We start from the raw sequence: 20,122 nt of genomic DNA, 5'->3' as shown, positions 1-20,122 counted from the left end.
CTATATTACGTATGGGGTACATGAACGAAAAAGTGCATCTGATCCATTGCAGGACAGGAGTGGGTATAGGCCTACTATAAAAGGCAATATGTTATAATTGTTTATAAAGCACAGAGTAGCCTTTTAAAGCAAACCTGAGCCACAGCTGCCAAAAGCATCCGAGATCCGACCCCTCTCTGCTATTATGGGGGGACTGACCCGATCAAGCACAGCTGTATGAGTCATTCACCATCATTATTTTAATTAATCATTCCAAAAATGATGCTTTATGAACAGGAACTGCCTCAGATGGTGGGCTAGGCCAGATCTGGTTTTTCTCAGTGGCTTCTGTACATATGAGAGAGAATGAGGGAGAAAGTCGTAGGTGGATTTGATAATATGGACAGACAGAGAGAAAAATAAAGTCGCAGAAGCTGCAGTGAAACAGCAAGGCAGGTAAAGTGGTAAAAAGAGAAGGAGTTGTTTTCTTTTTTGATGATCATGCTTATTAGCTACCCTGATTGCTTACGGGAAAAGGCATGCAATGGCAACGCCGTGAAATGTGAAATGAATCAAGCCTATCATTTGCTAAGTACAGCATTTGGTGATTTACAGTTCTGAAGTGAAACCGCTCCAAAATAACAGTTTGAGAATACGGCATTGTTGAAGAATAAGGTATGACAATTACACTGCTGTAGGTCTTCATTTTCCACTCTAGGAAATTTGTGAGACTGGAAGGTTTTAATTGGATGCGCCTACTTAAATCACCTGGTATGATCCTGGCCACACAAAATATTTTTTTAAGCATACTGATTTTCCCTGCCTTAAAGGGGTCATATGATGCGATTTCAAGTTTTCCTTTCTCTTTGGAGTGTTACAAGCTGATTGTGCATAGATGAGATCCCTGAAGTTGCAAAGACTAAAGTCTCAAAACCAAAGAGATATTCTTTATCAAAGTTAAGACTCGACCACGCTCCCCTAAAACGGCTCATTCAAACACGCCCCCACATGTCTACGTCACAATGTGGAAATATTTGCGTAATGCCGCCCAAATGTTCATGTAAAGAAAGAAGGCGTGGTTTCAGTAACCGCAGTAGTGTTGATGCAGCCATGGCAGGGAGACGCTGTGTGTTTCTATGCGAAGCAAAAGCACTTTATTTGGCCTTCTGAAAGTAGATGCATTTAGGAATCATTAAGATTATTTACAACAGAACAGCACAACCCAGATGTTATCACAACGCATTTTATGGACGACCGTTTCGTGAACCTAGGAGAGGAGGTAATTCTGACTTTGCTGTGACAAACTGGCGCTTCTGAATCAGTGACTGCAATTATGTTTTGTTATTAGTTTAAGTATTTGCTATTGACTGTTCAAATGCGGAGTTTTGCGCGTTGTGTGTGTGCTCGCGTGTGTGAGAGATGGAGACACGGTCACACAACCGCGGCTTGTGTGCAAATACACATTCATAAAAACGAATACATCATTAAGGCATTTGAAATTGGCATTTGACGGCTAGCCAAAATACCAGTCAATAATCTATTAAAACGCTTCTTCCAGTGAAAAAAGTCAACTTCCTGTTGTCCTCTCACATCAAAATCCACCATATGTGACCCTGGGCCACAAAATCAGTCATAAGTCGCACGGGTATATTTTTAGCAATAGATCATGTTCCATGAAGATATTTTGTAATTCTCCTACCATAAATATATCAAAACTTAATTTTTGATTAGAAATATGCATAACTAAGGACTTAATCTGGACAACTTTTTCAATTTTAAAAAACGTCCCAACATTTCCGGAATTTGGGTTGTAGTTGTATATCGGCCAAATATTGTCCAATCCTAACAAATCATACATCAATGGAAAGCTTATTTATTATGTAAATCTCAATTTAAAAAATTGACCCTTATGACTGGTTTTGTGGTCCAGGGTCACATAATTGTTTTTGTTTTGGACTGTTTTTGCCTGTAAACAGTGCTTGATTTGTGCATATTTATCTCCTGATTCAGACAAAATTACTTTTTCACTGGAGAAAGCAATAATTTGGATATTGTACTTGAGCAGTGGTTTGAAGTTAAAAATATCTAAATGATGGATTTGTTTAATACAAACATACAGCTTTTTGCTTTACAAAATATAAACTGATGGACTGGAGTCATGTGGATTACTTGTGGATTAATGTGATACTTTTACCAGCTTTTCAACTCTCATTCTGACGGCACGCATTCAACACAGAAGATCCATTGGTGAGCAAGTGATGTAATGCTAACTTTCTTCAAATATGTTCTGGTTAAGAAACAAACTCATCTCCATCTTGGATGAGTATATTTTCATAATATTTTCATTTTTGGGTGAACAGTTCCTTCAAGGATCATGGTACTATATACAGTGAGATGTCCATAAAGGGATAGTTCACTCGAAAATGACAACTTTGTTGCCTTTCTTTCATTCCTAGATGACAAAAGTAGATGGTAGACAGTATGTTCATGCTATAAAAATGAAAAAAAATTACAAAAAAGTCCATTAAAAACATGAGACTGTAAGGAACAGACTGAAATCAAAGCCCCCCCCCCCACCACCACCTCCAAAAAAAAATTAATAAATAAAGAGCAGCATCAAATTCTGCTTTTGAAGATGAGTAAACGATAAACGATGAACATATTTTTGGATGAACTGTTCCTTTAAGACCAAGCCCTCTTTAGACAAGCTCCTAATCCCAGCATCCTCTGAGATAGGACATCATAAATGATGGGTGTTTGAGACAGCTGCACAGTTTGGCGATTAGTAGATTGCTGTCAGGTCTTAAACGTTCCCCTATGTTACACTTTGTCTACATTCCAGCCTGCCCATATCCTCGTCCTCCCCTGATAGTGATAAGACAAATAGACTGCTTTGGCACGGTCTCATCACCTTTTATGAATAGAGACTCACTGTCTCCACTTGTTCTCATCCAGCAAAGACACTGGGTAAAAATAGAGATTTTATTCGATACTGATCCATTACACAGAGTTCTTTCATAGCCTCAGCAGAGAGTTTACTCTGAAAGGAGAACATGATAGTATTTTCACTGTTATCTTCCACAGCTATCATAACTGTGGGGAGAAATGCAAGCCACTTATTACTGAAATTAAAACCTGTAATGCTCAATTTTTGTGTTTTTTAGGCTTCAAGGGGACAGTCTAACTGCAAGGCCTGAAGAGGAACCAGCACCCCATGTCCCAGAGCAAGCTGTGCCAGAAATACCTTGTAAGTACCTACAGTCATCACTGAAATTAATGGGGCATGGGACAGCATTTATTTATGGGATATAAAGTCAAACAAAAGGCCAATCCTAATATGTGACCCTGAACCACAAAACCAGTCATAAGGGTCAATTTTTCGAAATTAAGATTTATTAAAAGCTGAATAAGCTTTCAATTGATGTATGGTTTGTTAGGATAGGACAATATTTGGCCGAGATACAACTATTTGAAAATCTGGAATCTGAGGGTGGAAAAAAAAAGAAAATTGCCTTTCAAGTTGTCCAAATGAAGTCCTTAGCAATGCATATTACTAATCAAAAATGAGGTTTTAATATATTTGAGGTAGGAAATTTACAAAAAATGTCTTCATGGAACATGATCTTTACTTAATATCCTAATGATTTTTGACATAAAAGAAAAATCGATAATTTTGACCCATACAATGTATATTTGGATACTGCTACAAATATACATGTGCCACTGTGACTGGCATATATATATATATATATATATATATATATATATATATATATATATATACTGTATATGCCTTTTGCGCTAACTTTATATAATATTATGCTTTTTGTTTTTCTTATCTCACCCAAGCTGCATAAACAGAATACAGTAAAAACAGTAATATTGTTAAATATTATTACAATTAAAAATGTTGACTGGTTTTAGTATTTTAATATAATATAATCTTAAAAAAAATTTGAATTCTTTAAATAGAAAGCTAAATGAGTACCCTTTATTTGAAAAAAATATATAAACATCTTCTGTAACATAATATTTTACGGTCACTTTTGATCTATTTATTGCAGCCTTACTGAATAAATTATTATTATTATTATTTTTTTTACTTTCACTTACCCCAAACTTGTGGATGGTAATGTATGACGGTGGATTCCCCAAAAAAATAAAATAAAAAAATTAATTAGGCAGCACAACTGTTTTCAACATAAGGAAGAAAATATTTTTATTTGTAATATTTCACTATTACTATATTTTTGGTTAAATAAATGCAGCCTGAGCGTAAGAGACTTCCTCCAAAAACATTAAGAAACCTTATATATAACCTTGTGTAACCTTATGTATAATTGATTTATTAAGTGTAAGAGGCCAAACTTTTTTTTCATGCAAACAAACAAACAAACAAAAATAAATAAATGTTATATTATAAATATAATTTTTTTAATTATTTAAATGTTGTTGTTTTTTTGTTTGTTTGTTTTTTTGCATTAAAAAAAATTACTTATTTTTCCATTCATTCATATTGATATTATTCAATTATTTATTTATATTTACTTTTTTAAATTAAACTCAGTAAAGGACTTTAGTGGGCCCCTCTTGACACACATCGAGAGTACCTCCCAAGTAGGTCCATAGACATCCCACCCTGCTCTTGTCTCTTTAAATCACATATCATATCCAGAAAGAGCAGATTTATGTATCATGTTATGGAGTCTGCTGAAAGGGGCAGCCTGTTAAAAATTTGTCTTTTAGTTCGGGATTCACTCACACTTACTGAGGAAATTTAATCTATCCATTGTCTCTTGAGGGGCCCTTTGGTGTCGAGTGTGGGAGCATATTGTGAGTGTGTGTGTGGTAAAGGCTTTGTGTTTTTTTGCTTCTGGATCAGGTCCATTACCCGCGGTGACAGAAACCCTGACAGCAGCAGAAGATCTGCAGATGGCCTCTCAGGTGACAGGGCTGGTAGGTGATCCTCACCCAGCAAAACTGTTCATTATATCACTTTCCCTAAGTCATTAATGTCTACAGCATCATCTCCATTGTGAACGCTGTCAGAGGGACAGTTAAAACCACTTATATCATTCTCCAGGGAGGACCGGCCCCAGCGTGACTTGACTATTTGTCTCCATGCTTGTCAAGCTAGAGGGGACGCTCACCTAGCCAAACCACGAATAAGAGCTTATCATGTGAAAAAGGTACATTGTGTTTGATTAAAAAGCTATTAAAAAGGTGCAGGGTTTGGATGAACACAGTCTTGGCTGTGTACCTGGTGAGAAAGCATGCAACACTTGCGTCCTTCTTGCAGAGTATCGTGTTGTTGATGGAAAAGTGTTCGTTTACATTCGAGAGAGAGGTCAATGAGGACACCTGTGTTGTAGAAATCCCCCATTCCATCAAATCTGTCAGCAACAGCCACCAGAGACCAGAACAGACTTCCAACATGGAACACAATAACAGGAGTCTGGAGCCGTTCATACAGAACACATTCTCGTGTTCAAAGACAGCTGAACAGAACGCAAGGGTCAAATCTGTCTATCTGTCTGTTCATCTATCCATCTGTCTGTATGTCGTTTTTCTGTTTGTCTGACCATCCATCCATCCATCCATCTCTACAGAATCATCTATCTGTCATTATATCTACAGTGCCCTCCACTAATATTGGCACCCTTGGTAAATATGAGCAAAAGTGTACAAATTAATCTGCATTGTTAATCCTTTTTTATCTTTCATTCAAAAAAAAAAAAATCACAAAATTCCAACCTATCATTGAAGTAAAACAATTGAAAGTGCACTGTAAAAAAAAAAAGTTGAGTGAACTTAAATATTTTTAGGCAACCAGCTTCAGCAGATTTTTGAGTTTGTTCAACTTATTTTTGTGAGAGATTCTCAAATTTTTGTTGTTGAGAAAACTCACAAATCTGCTGAAGCTGGTTGCCTTAAAATTTTAAGTTGGCTCAACTTTTTTTTTTTTACAGTGTGGGGGGGGGAAATCTCATTGTGAAATAAATGCGTTCTCTAGTTCATGTTGGCCACAATTATTGGCACCCAATTATTGTAACGTCCTTTTCCCAGGGTAACAGCTCTGAGTTTTCTCCTATAATGCCTGAAGAGTTTGGAGAAAAACTGAAAAGAGATCAGAGACCATTTTCTTCATACAGAATCTCTCCAGATCCTTTAGAATCACAGCTCCATGTTAGTACTACTTCTCTTCAGTTCACCTCACTCACTTTCTGTAGGGTTCAGGTCAGAGGACAGGGACAGCCATGGTAAAAGATTCATTTTGTGCTCAGTGACACATTTTTGTGTTTATTTTGATGTTTGTTTTGAATTGTTGTCCTGGTGGAAGATCCAAACACGGCTCATTATAAGATTTCTAAAAAAGGCAGTCAGGTTTTGATTTTTATCTGTTGGTATTTGTTGGTGTTCCTGTGGCTCAGTGGTAGAGCATTGCGTTAGCAGCGCAAAAGGTCATGGGTTCATTTCCCAGGGAGCACACATACTGATAAAAAAAAAAATGTATAGCCTGAATGCACTGTAAGTTGCTTTGGATAAAAGCATCTGCTAAATGCATAAATGTAAATGTATTTGATAGAATCCATGATGCCATGCATCTGAACAAGATGTTCAGGACCTCTGGCAGAAAAACAGGCCCACAACATTAAAGATCCAGCAGTATATTTAACCGTGGACATGTGGCAAGCTCTTTTTTCAGTTTCATCTGACCATAGAAGCCAGTGCCATTTGAAGTTCCAGTCGTAACTGATAACTGAATTTGCTGGAGTTTGTTTTTGGATGAGTGAAGAGAATTTTCCTTGAAACTCTCCCGAACAACATGTGGTGATGTAGGGGATGTTTGATATATATTTTTTTAGGTTTCTGACCCCAAGACTCAACTATTTTCTGCAATTCTCCAGCTGTGGTCCTTGGAGAGTCTTTAGCCACTCAAACTCTCCTCCTCACGGTGCATTAGGACAATATAGACACACGTCCTCTTCCAGGCAGATTTTTAACATCTTTAGTTGATTGGAACCTCTTAATTATTACCCTGATGGTTTAAATGGGGATTTTCAATGCTTTAGCTCTTTTCTTACAGCCACTTTCTATTTTGTGATGCTCAACAATCTTGTTCTGCACATCAGAACTATATTCTTAGGTTTTACTCCTTGTGATGGATGATTAAGGGAATTTGGCCTTTGTGTTCCTCATATTTATAACCCTGTGGAATAGGAAGTCATAGCTGGACAAGTTCATGCTCCTAGTCACCCTGGTGTGCTAAATAATGTAAATATGAATGGGAATATACTTCAGAGATATTTTACTCATAAGAGTTTCTAGGGTGCCAATAATTGTGGCCAACATTCATTGGAGAAAAACATTTATTTCATCATGAGATTTTCTCCCCACTTTCAGTCGTTTTGCTTCAATGATAGGTTAGAATTTTGTGAATTTTTTGAGTTACAAAATCAAAAGGATAAGCAATGCAGATTTATTTTCACAAGTGCCATTGCTCATATTTATCAAGGGTGCCAATATTAGTGGGGGGCAATGTATCTTTCAGTCTGTATGTTGTTATATTGATCTTTCAGTCTATCTGTCTGTCGTTCTACCATTCATACTATTGTTCTGTCTATTGTTCTATCTAAACTCTAGGGCTTTTTTGTTGATTAGCTAACAAAGTTAAGTTAAGTTAGTTAATTTCTTCCAGAAAAAAAGTATTCTTACATTCAAATTTGTATTACAAGTCTGCATCCTGTTAAAATTCAAATTGGAAATTTCAAATTGGAATTGGAATTTAAAAGGTATTCTCAATTCAGTTCTGACAGGTGCACAACTCAGGCATTTACAGTTTTCACAAGCATTAGGAGACATTTTTCAATACTTAGGTCACTTTTTCAAAACTCTTCACACAGTTCTCCTAACCAACTTTCAGCTTGCCATAGCAATAAATTTCACATCCAAAATGCACTAAAACTACCACTTCATACTTTCTTCAAATAAACTCATTCTTCCTTAAACTATCAAATATTGCTATCCAACAAACACAGTTTGTCACTCATAAATCAGTGATCTAAAAACACTTAACATATAGGTAGTATTATACAGTATTTCTTCTGTAAAAGTTATTTACAAAACAAGAAGGACAATTCTCTACTTTTTAGAATTCACTGCAGTGTATGTAGATGGTAAAACAGTTCCTTCCTGATCTTTATTATTAGGCCCGCTCATTTATAACATAGAAAAATGCAGTTGTTCTAGAAAAAAAGATGATGTGTATTTCATTATATATTAAAACAGGAAGAAAAATCTATTTGTTCCACATTTCAGATTAATCTGCAGTGTGAATTTACTTCCATATCTGATTACACCTATAGAAGTGGGGTCCAAAAGTCTGAATCCACATTGAAAATCTGGGATTCAAAGTCTAATTTAAATCTGAAGACATTTTAGCATTAAAATTTTTTTTTTTTTAAATTTAAACAAAGAAACAAGGATGCCAGCTCAAGCGAAAGGGGGAGAAATCAAATTCTAAAAATTCATGCTCATTTACATTAATTTCACTAAAACATGGTATGCAGTTTAGCCCACATAGACTGCTGTGTGAAGAGTTTGGAAAAAGTGACCAAATTGCTGAGAAATGGGTCCAAGTGATTGTTAAAAAATAAAAAATAAAAAATAAACTTTACTCTACAATTGGATTGATGGCTGTGTTCTTGTCATCTAGGGACACAGCCATAGAAAAACAATTAAAAAGCACTCAGACCTATGTGAACAACCCATCTCATTTCATTCAGTGTCTGACTCTCAAAATCTCATGGGAATTTAACTGTATACAGGTTTCTGTCACTACAGCAACCCCAAACTCCCTATAACCCATCATGAAGTGGTTATTTTTCTATCAGCAGCAGAACAGAGAGTGCAGCTATAATTACAGAGGAAAAGTGTTGGAAAAATCTCTTTAGGAATCTTTTAGGAGTCGTGTGTGGAGCTTATGGGCTGAGAGCTCCAGACAGAGTGGCAACATCAAACATGTGAGGCTTCTTCTTCGTCGCCCTGCGGGGACACCCAAGGAGCTGTGACTACCCTGAGAAACCGTACCACAGAGTAAACAATGCCGACCGGACACCGTATAGGGCCTCACACGCACTTACGTCTGCTTTCTCATTCACACAGAAACATGCTCTTTACTTTGGCTTGCATTTTTAAGACCTGTCTCTCTTTCTGAAAAGAGAGAGACAGAGAAAGTGTGAAAGGAGGCCCCATCGTCTATAGATTAAACCGTGCCAGTGAGCTAAGAGCGAGACGGCTAATGTTTCCCACATGGAGCGACTTGTGTGAAAGGATCAGATCACCTACTGCTGCTTTTTAAAGCTTAATGTGGTTGTTTTCTGGTTAATTGCTTATTTTGGGCTCTATTTGAAAGGCAAATGTGATTTGTCTTCCTAATGGCTTATTACTTTAACTGGTCCTCAGGGGTTCTCTCGTCTTGCCGCCCAGAATGGCACGGAAAACAAACGTAATACTTTTATGAGCTGAGTCACTTCTTGGGACAACAATAGTCATGGGCGCTGTATCTGTGCTGATCGCCTCCTGGCTGTAGCTCTTGTTTTTAGCCTCATAAATGATGATCAAGATGGACAGAGCTGCTTATGGGCTCCAGGTTGCACAGAACATCTTGGGACACTTCAGTTTTCTTGTTGGCCTATGAACAATCTGTATTTTTTACATGCATTCTGCTGTTTTTTTTTTTGTTTTTTTTTACTGTTTCTTAATGACCTTTATTTATATTATGAACTTTATTTTACTTATGTATTTTATTGTATATTATTAAATTACATTATATCATTTTATTTTAATATACTTATTCTTATAAGAAGCATTAAATATACCATAGAACTGAATACTTATTTGCTGTTAAACAAAATAAACCAAATTTCATGCATTAAACCGACCAATTAATTTAAATAGAAAACTATTTTATATTATTTATATTAATATATAATATAATATAATGTATAATATATATAATGTATATTATATTTTATTTTATTTGTGAGTTGGTTAAAAAAATAAAAATAAAATTATGCTATGCCAAATTACAAAACCAAAATAATATCTCCAAATAAAATATTTCAAAAACATTACATTATTATATAGCTGGTTAGTTCTGCTCAAGTTGGGCCTGTGTGTTTTTTTTTATTTTTTATTTGCGTTTGTGTGTGTGTGTGTTAATTAATTAATGTGACAAATTGATATTTCACTATTAGTTGCCCTGCAGAATGTAGGAAGTCAGAAAAATATCAGAAAATATTTTAGAACCAATTATTCATTCTACCCTTTGCCGGTCAATTTAGGCTATAATTCTGAAATTCTCTAATCAGACTTTTTTTTTAAATGAAATAATCCGTTTTGTTTTTCATAAAATGAGAATCAGATGGCATAATTTAATTGAACCTCTTGAGCCTGGCCTGGATGTTTCATTGTTAAACTGACTGAGAAGGAAGTATTTTATTTTTTTCTGCATATGCTAATTATGTCCATGTCTGTATTACTGAAAGATTTGTTTTTGTAGGGTTGGAAAATGTGGATATGTGTTTTTTTTCCCTATGGGCTTCACTTTTGTTGTGACAGCCTCCCACCTTGGCAGATCAGAAATATTTCAGCTTCAACCTTTTCTATTAATATTGGCCTTCTTCGTAATATAAGCCATCGCACGTTAATGTGTCTCTCTCATGTGGTTTCCGGTCTTGATTGTCTTAGTACTGGGGTGATATTAAAAAAACAGCCTTGAGGAGAGCTTGCTTTGACTGCGTGAGCTAAAACGGTAAAATTTGGTCACGGCTGTGCATTGGCCTTCCTGATCTTTCTGATTAGGCCTGCTCATTTATAACATGGAACAATGTAGTTGTTCTTGACACAGATGATGTCTATTTCATTATGCATTACTGCAGGAAGAAAAATCCAATCCTCCATTCCACATTTCAAGATTTGTTGTTTCAGTCCTCTACTGCAGTCTGAATTTACCTCCATGTCTGATTATACCTCTAATACACAGTGGGGTCATAAAGTCTGAATCCACATTGGAAATCTGGGACTTAAAGTCTAATTTAAACCTGAAAATAAACACATTTTAAACTTAAAAAAAAAACTGAAACAAAGAAACAAGGATGGCAGCTCAAGTGAAAGCACATAAAAGCAAAATGAAGAGAAATCATATACTTCCAAGTTCCAAAATTCATGTTCATTTTTTTCACTTAAAAAGCTAAACAGAAGTATTTTCACTAGAGGTCATCAGACTTTTGGACCCAACTGCACAAATTATGCAAAATATGCAAAAATGACAAAGCCAACTACGGGCTTCATTAAGTCCAATATGTGCAACTCTTTAGTTTAAGGACCAATTCTCACTATTAACTTGTTGCTTTTTAGCATACATACTAGTACTTATAACGCACATATTAATGGCTTATTCTGCATTACTGTATTTTAAATTTTTATTGATCTAATCTGTATTTTAGATCCCCTAATCCTACCCCATAACTAAATTTAACTACTTTACTAACAGCAGCAAATTAGTTTTTAGAGACAAAATTTGTCGTTGTTAGTTAAAATAGTGAGAATCCTCAAACTACAATATAAACTTTATTATTTTTTGTATTAGACATCCTGGAACATGAAATCAGTGGACAAATGAAGCAAACTTCTCAAATTGCACACAAATCTGATTCTCACAAAGCAATTCAGAAGTATGTCATGCACACTTTTGTTTTTGGCCCCTGTCTTATCGATTACTATAGCTAGATATTTATTCTTAAACAACAAAAAGTGTGTTGGTTGGTTATTAATTGCTCACAAATGCACTTTTTGCAATCCTTGCTATCAGTATTTGAAGTACTTTATTTTAAACATTTACTTTAGCTTTTAGCAGAAAATGGATGATGTTTCATTAATTATGTAAGTATGGAGATGCTCATTCTCTTGGAATCTGTTTTTGTAGTGGTCTATACTGTATACCATCTGCTCTTACTTTAGGAAGAATCATAAGTTACTTTTATTTTTACTTTTATTGACAGGTGAAAATGAGGATCCTGTGTCAGTTGTCTGTAAAATGCTTTTCAGAACTCCACGTTATGCAGTTAGATTTGATTCACTTTAGTAAATTTGGAAAGATAGAGGAGAATAGCATTGTATTATTGTTTTCTTGAGCGAAACAGCAGGGGTGGCCGCAGTTTCTTCTTCTGTATGGGGTCCATGAGCTCTGGGACCTTGCTGCTCCCCCTCAATTCAAACACTGAATGTAATTCAGGCAATTTATAAGATATATGCCAGAGGAGTTAACAGACTCTCCCATATATTCCGTCAGGCCATCTGGTTCATGTTTTTCACTCATTACAAATTTCTGAAATGTTGTCCAGCTAACATAATATAGCGATATCATTAACAAATTATTCAGTGGGCCTCTAGAACAAAGACATTTGTCAGGCAAGATGCAGAAAAACACACTCTTAAATCTCACACACCTGCCTGAAGCCTGTTATAGCAAATATACGATGCACACTGCCTAGATGAATGTTTTTCAATGTGATTCACATGTTTGACTTTGTTATAAACAAATTATTCAGAAGTGATCTGGTTGAATGAAGTCATTTCAACAGGTTACATGGTTTGTGTGAGCTCTGCAGGTTTGTGTTGTTTTCTTCATGTATAATCCAGGTGCACACTGTCATGCTGCAGGGCTCTGTGGTTTAGAGGTTTAGAGTTTAATCAGATAATACATTTGTTATTGTCCATTTCCCTTTTGATTTTGGCACAACGCCCGTGAACATTCATAATGTGGATTTACATGCTGCCAACTCAAGTAGATTTAATAAACCTTTGTGTTAGACTTCATTTCCGTCTGCATGCGCTCTATTATAGCACCAGAGGGGAGGTTTGCTTTTGTATTTGTGTACGATTTAAATCTGTTAGCACTGAAATTATATTTGATTTTGTTAATGGAAGTTGGGTAAAATGGATGTACGCAGATGTTTCTAGTGGCTCTTAATAGATATGAAAAAAAACACTGTCTCTCTTATTTTTTCAATTTATGTGTTTTTCCATAACCAAATGTTATTCAGGGTTATTATACTGTACTTTGTAAACTAAAACTAACAATATTTGTTGATAGAAATAAAGATGAATATATATATATATATATATATATATATCTATATATATTAAATTAAAGTGTACCAATGTTGCATTGCCAACTAACTGAAACATGTTCAGACACTAGAAAAAAAAAAAACTGTAATAAATTAGATCTAAATAGTTTGTAGTACAAAAATAAAACAATGCAGATATTACAAAATATAACATTAAAAAGTGTATAAATCACTCGTTTGTCTAAACAAACATTGTCCAACAAAGACACCAACAAATAAAGTTACAGTGGGAGTCTGCGTCAGTTGTGCCTCCTCTGAGCCCATTGAGTTTTAACAGACCCCCTAAAGTGTGCCATGAGTTTACTGGGGGGTAATTGAGAATAAATGAAAGTCACGTGAGAGGAGGCAATGCCTCCATCATGATATGATTGGATATGACTGGTTATGATAGGCTGTGATTGGTTCATGCAATAAATCCCGCCTCCCGCATTTGAGTCAGTCTGAATCAGTTTAAATTGTTACTGCTTTGAGTTAATATTTTCGAATAAATGTAAAATTCTTAAAAAACATTAAATTTATGAGATCTATACTTGGTTTTAATAAATAGAATATTGATTACATTGTTAATGTAAAAATATAAAAAAGAAATGAATAGTTATTTTTTTTCTTTCAGAAATGTGACTGGGACATGAATTTACTTTTGATTTTTTGATTTTTTGATTTTTTTAATTGCCTCCTCATATATATATATATATATATATATTAGTGCTGTCAATCGATTAAAAAATTTAATCGCGTTAATCACAGTCATGGACTGTGATTAATCATGATTAATCGCAAATTTAAAATACTAGGATTTACCTGTAAATGTGTTGAAAAAGAAATGCATGACAAACTAGTTTAAGGAAACAGAATCTTTCACACTTCCACCAGGTATGAGACATAATCCTTATTAATCTTTTATCATTATTCTTTTGTTTTTATTCAGCCATAAATCAGCCTTTAAACTGACGATAAAACGTTTACCAAGCCACATCACTTCAATCCCAGTATACATTTACCCAACTATTATCAAAAGTATTTCTAAATAAATAGAACAAAACATTTCTTGCGACCTTAAGTGAAGTATTATGACAAAATGCATGAAGAAGAATTGGACCTGTTCTGCAGGTGCATTAGAGCTAATATTAGCATGATGCTTCATAAGACAATTTATGAGATTAATAGTACACTTTTACTCAGAACTCACTTCAAACCACCATTGAGTGTTTGTAATAACTTCCTTTTACGATCACATGTGGAATTTGGTCGTTTTGCTGTTGTTAAAATATGCTATTTATAGCCTTTTATATCACTGCACAAATTAGCATTTCAGATGTACACATTCTCAAGAAAATCACATACAGACCATATCTATCGTAATCGTGTGTTTATTATCTTATACAATCTATAGTGGCTGTTGTCATGTTTATTCCTGCTGTGTAAAAGCCTTAACATGTATGCTCTGCTGAAACTCACGTTGTTTGATGTTACAACCGCCTCTCTGTTCTTAAGTTGCCAGGGATACATTCCAAGTATAATACACATTAGTAAAAGGATCTATTTTAATTTTTATTTGCCTATATACACTTTGGGCGGCCACGGTACATTATAAAAGTAGCCCAAAAAACCGCAACCCGCCATGGCTCTGTAATTTTTCCCGCGACTGTATTTTCAAACTAAACCACTTGTGCCGCTATCGTTACCCTGGCAACACAGGTGCTGTCCCCTCATCACACATAGATAACCTTCCGCGCTGCCATGACGGGAAGAAGTTGGGGTCAAACCTTATCAAACGATTAATCTGCGTTAAAAAAATATTAACGCGTTAATTTTTTGATTAATCGCATGCGTTAACGCGTTAACGTTGACACCCCTTATATATATATATATATATATATATATATACACTCTATCTCACAGAGGTGAGTACACCCCTCACATTTTTGTAAATATTTTATTATATCTTTTCATATGACAACACTGAAGAAATTACACTTTGCTACTATGTAAAGTAGTGAGTGTACAGCTTGTATAACAGTGTAAATTTGTTGTCCCCTCAAAATAACTCAACACACAACCATTAATGTCTAAACCGCTGGCCACAAAAGTGAGTACACCCCTAAGTGAAAATGTCCAAATTGGGCCCAAAGTGTCAATATTTTGTGTGGCCACCATTATTTTCCAGCACTGCCTCTTGGGCATGGAGTTCACCAGAGCTTCACAGGTTGCCACTGGAGTCCTCTTCCACTCCTCCATGACGACATCACAGAGCTGGTGGATGTTAGAGACCTTGCACTCCTCCACCTTTCGTTTGAGGATGCCCTGCAGATGCTCATGCTTGGCCAGTCCATCACCTTTACCCTCAGCTTCTTTAGCAAGGTGGTGTGTTTGGGGTCGTTATCATGTTGGAATACTGCCCTGCGGCCCAGTCTCCGAAGGGAGGGGATCGTGCTCTGTTTCAGTATGTCACAGTACATGTTGACATTCATGGTTCCCTCAGTGAACTGTAGCTCCCCAGTGCTGGCAGCACTCATGCAGCCCCAGACCATGACACCCCCACCACCATGCTTGACTGTAGGAAAGACACATTTGTCTTTGTACTCCTCACCTGGTTGCCGCCACATACGCTTGACACCATCTGAACCAAATAAGTTTATCTTGGTCTCATCAGACCACAGGACATGGTTCCAGTAATCCATGTCCTTAGTCTGCTTGTCTTCAGCAAACTGTTTGCAGGCTTTTTTGTGCATCATCTTTAGAAGAGGCTTTCTTCTGGGATGACAGCCATGCAGACCAATTTGATGCAATGTGCAGCGTATGGTCTTAGTACTGACAGGCTGACCCCCCACCCCTTCAACCTCTGCAGCAATGCTGGCAGCACTCATACGTCTATTTCCCAAACACAACCTCTGGATATGACGCTGAGCACGTGCACTCAACTTCTGTGGTCGACCATGGCGAGGCCTGTTCTGAGTGGAACCTGTCCTGTTAAACCGATGTATGGTCTTGGCCACCGTGCTGCAGCTCAGCTTTCAGGGTCTTCTTATAGTCTACGCCGTCTTTATGTAGAGCAACAATTCTTTTTTTTCAGATCCTCAGAGAGTTCTTTGCCATGAGGTGCCAGGTTGAACTTCCAGTGACCAGTTTGAGAGAGTGAGAGCAATAACACCAAATTTAACACACCTGCTCCCCATTCACACCTGAGACCTTGTAACACTAACGAGTCACATGACACCGGGGAGAGAATATGGCTAATTGGGCCCAATTTGGACATTTTCACTTAGGGGTGTACTCACTTTTGTGGCCAGTGGTTTAGACATTAATGGCTGTGTGTTGAGTTATTTTGAGGAGACAGAAAATTTACACTGTTATACAAGCTATACACTCACTACTTTACATTGTAGCAAAGTGCCATTTCTTCAGTGTTGTCACATGAAAAGATATAATAAAATATTTACAAAAATGTGAGATACTGTGTGTGTGTGTGTGTGTGTGTATATATATATATATATATATATATATAAAAGGAAGTTACAGATTTAATGCTTAGTAGCAACTTCTAGACATGACAAAAGATAAAACTATAATTAAAATCAAAGTTGAAAATCTAAAAAACTAAATTCTAAAAATCTCTCCATCTTAAACAAAAGTATTTGGCAAGTCAAGTCAAGTCACCTTTAATTATATAGCGATTTTAACAATACAGATTATGTCAAAGCAACTTTCCAATATCAAAATAGGAAAATAGTGTGTCAATAATGTAAAATGACAAGATTAAACACTCAATTTTCAGTTAAAGGCATTTCATTATTGAATTCAATGATGTCATCGTCCAGCTCAGTTCAGTTAAATAGTATCTGTGCAATCAAGTCGACGATATTGCTGGAAATTGTCCCGCGTCTTGAAAGTTGCTACTAAGCATTAAATCAGTAACTTCCTTTGTCAGACTTTAAACTCAAAGAAAAAGCACGAAAGAAAGAGAAATTATATACTGGACTGTTTTATGGCCATTTTTATCTCTCACATTCAGCAAACAAACAGTGGAAGAGGCTTTCAACTGGTTTTAATAGCCCAGCCCAGAAGGACTGATGCAATGTGGTCGGTGGTGTTTGCTTCCTTGTGCCGGGGTGGGCCACCGCTCTTTATAGTGACTCTCTTCCCTTGTGGCAGGTCGGTGTGGGCAGAACACAAGCCTCAGCGCTCTGTGTACATGCTAAACATCACTGTGGCTTGAGCCTGCGGCCTCCAACATGGCCGTAAAGAGCCAGTGCACGCAGATGTGACAGCAGGCAATGAGCCAAGGCAATGTTGTCCCTATGCGGTAAATAGACACAGGCCAGCAGCGATGGCAAATGTAAATCCTTGACTTTTCCTTGTGGTTTTTGAACCTGCTTTCAATGAACTGGACATTTCTGTACAATTATAATGGCGTTTGATGTGCGTAAGAGAAACGCCGCAGCTTTACTAGCCTGTTTAATGGCCTTTGAGAGTGAAGTGTTGTGCTTTTCCTGTGAGGATTGAGGTGAATGGTGGATCGGTCGCCAGTGGTTCGACCTAAATATGGGCACACATACACTGCGTGAGTACTTAAAGTGCGAACGGTCGTTGAGTGGTCTCATATTTATTCTCAATCTGCATTTCATTTCTAAAGCAATTGGAACCATGCTTGTGAGTGGACGGAAGCCCCTTTAAAAGTGGTTGCAAGCTTTGGTGGACCAGTCGGGTTGCTCTTAATCCACAATTTCTCAAAGAAAACCTAAAACAGCTGCTATGTTTGGCCGGTAAACAGCTTGTCTCTGATTGACTCACACGAAACTGATTTGTTGAAACTAGTTTGACTCATTCTCTTCTGAGTCGCACGCACACATCACGATCAATAAAGACAAATGCCGCTGTAAACCGCAGTCGTGCTGAAGGGAACGCCATTGCGCTTCCCAAATGTTGCTTCAGTTTGCAAGTATCTAAGATCTATTATGGGTTTGTATAGTCAATGACGGTTCTAAGTGGAACCAATAAACCTCAAGAGAATGGATTGGCCAGTAAGTCGGAATCAGAAATGAAACATCCTCGGATATTAACGCTGACATGCATCTCTTAACAGCAGCCTCATCGTTTATGAAACAGTTTCTGTTAACTGTCATTCATATTTATTTGTTGTTACTGTAAATGTAGATGCTTGTCTATAGAGAAATGTCAAAATATTTGTGAGGGAAGAGTTTTCTTCCCAGCATGTTTGGATGAATGGCGCTTTGAGGGCTGTGTGTCGAAGGCTTGTTTCTTTGGGTTCGGAGATTCTCTTCAGAGATAAAATGAGTGTGTGCTTGTATGATCGACCTCTATCTGTATGTATGGACATGACCTGACTTTGCTCTGTTTAAGTTAATAATGCATTATTGGCCAGGAAGCCGGAATCATAGATATGGTTTTGTGTATATGAATGTATCTTGGGTTATTGGGGTAATATACTCTTCCATCGTTGTTTATCTTGTTAGTGTGTTGGCTGTATAATGTGTGTCTGTCTGTCCGCCTATGTATCTGTCTGTCTATCTCTTAAAAGTTGTTCACAAAGGCATCATTTATTTGATCCAAAATACAATAAAAACAGTAATATTGTGAAATATTAATTTGTTGTTATCACAAGGTTTTGATTCTTACTGAAATCGTGACCCTTTTTTCCATGATTCTTTGAGCAGAAAGTTAAAAATTCTGAAAATGATTAAATTATTTATTCTCTGTAATTTATCGATCAACATCTTCATAGGTCAAAATAAACACTTTAGAAGCAGACGTTCAGCCAGTACTGCTGTCATGTGTTTATTATATTGATTTGTCCTCCACAGTTACCATCCTGATTTAGATTATATTATTTATAGATACTTTTCAGCACTTGTGCAATGGAAAGTGGCAGTAGTATAAGCTGCCACAGCAAGTATAAACAGCTGACAAAAGAAAAAACAACAGGTATTGCTAAAAAGTCACTTGTTGGTCAGCGTTCCTAGTCATTTAATTTATTAAGGGAAATAAAATGCTTCATTTTTTAGCAAATAAAAACATTATACACAATACTTATTGCATTCAATACTGACATTACTTTCAGTTACAACTGCAATGGATAGAAATATTGATTGGGTTTATTTTAATACTTCGCTCTCAAGTCTACACGCATGATGTGTACAGTACGTAACAGCTCCAGATGGCTGTTTAAAATGTTATGGATACAAAAACTCATCCAACATGTTGTATTCTTACCCACCCTCTCTTTTAATTGCGACTTCTCAAGTCCATCTGTTCTCCTTGGGGCATTAAGGATGTGTTTGAAAAATATACTGCAGATCTGCCTAGATTTAGTATGCTGCTGCAACCAAGAGACCAAATAAGAACCAGCGCAGAAGGCGGAAGGGAAGGACCGCGTGCATCTTCAGAGTGATGTAGGAGGTGGTCAAGCCTGAGCAGCATTTTGACTTGCCCTCAGAAATGTTCTGAACGACAGATGTTTCCCAGCATGGATGGGTGTATGTATTTGCAGGGATATACGATTCTGCTTATGATCTGGCAATTGCTGTGAGATGATCTTACGGGGTTTTGACTTATAACGTAATACTGTCCCTTAGTAGCAAACATATTGCTTCATGTAATGCTTTACCAAAGATTATTTCCTTCACAGTGGGAAGCAGCTTGCTAGCCTATAGTGTAACTCTATAGTGTACTAGACTATAGTATAGTGTTTTACTGTATATGAAAGTTGTACAGTACTTTTTTATTATTCTTCACTCTTTCTCTAGTCATTTGACTTTTTAAGGCTTTGAACACACATCATTCAAAAAATGCTACATCCTTTGTTCTTTATGTGCTAATTTTTTAAATAGTTGGTAACAGTTTAGTATAGGGACCAGTTCTCACTATTAGCCAGTTGCTTATTAGCATGCCTATTATTAACATATTGGCTGTTCATTCATTATACTTAT

At 36.4% G+C, this 20,122-nt stretch overlaps 1 protein-coding gene across 1 annotated transcript in view; it reads left to right on the top strand.

Annotated features, from left to right (window-relative positions):
* The window catches only part of c24h8orf34 (chromosome 24 C8orf34 homolog), a 91,322-nt gene that overhangs the window by 58,902 nt on the left and 12,298 nt on the right, over positions 1-20,122 (top strand). The window contains exons 9-10 of the mRNA XM_058765638.1: positions 3,144-3,226; positions 4,862-4,935. Coding sequence (XP_058621621.1) covers positions 3,144-3,226; positions 4,862-4,935 — 157 coding nt within the window. The remainder of the gene's footprint in view (positions 1-3,143; positions 3,227-4,861; positions 4,936-20,122) is intronic.

The sequence above is a fragment of the Onychostoma macrolepis genome, chromosome 24, assembly GCF_012432095.1.
Source record: "Onychostoma macrolepis isolate SWU-2019 chromosome 24, ASM1243209v1, whole genome shotgun sequence".
Lineage (NCBI taxonomy): Eukaryota > Metazoa > Chordata > Actinopteri > Cypriniformes > Cyprinidae > Onychostoma > Onychostoma macrolepis.
This window is presented reverse-complemented; position numbering and strand designations above follow the sequence as displayed.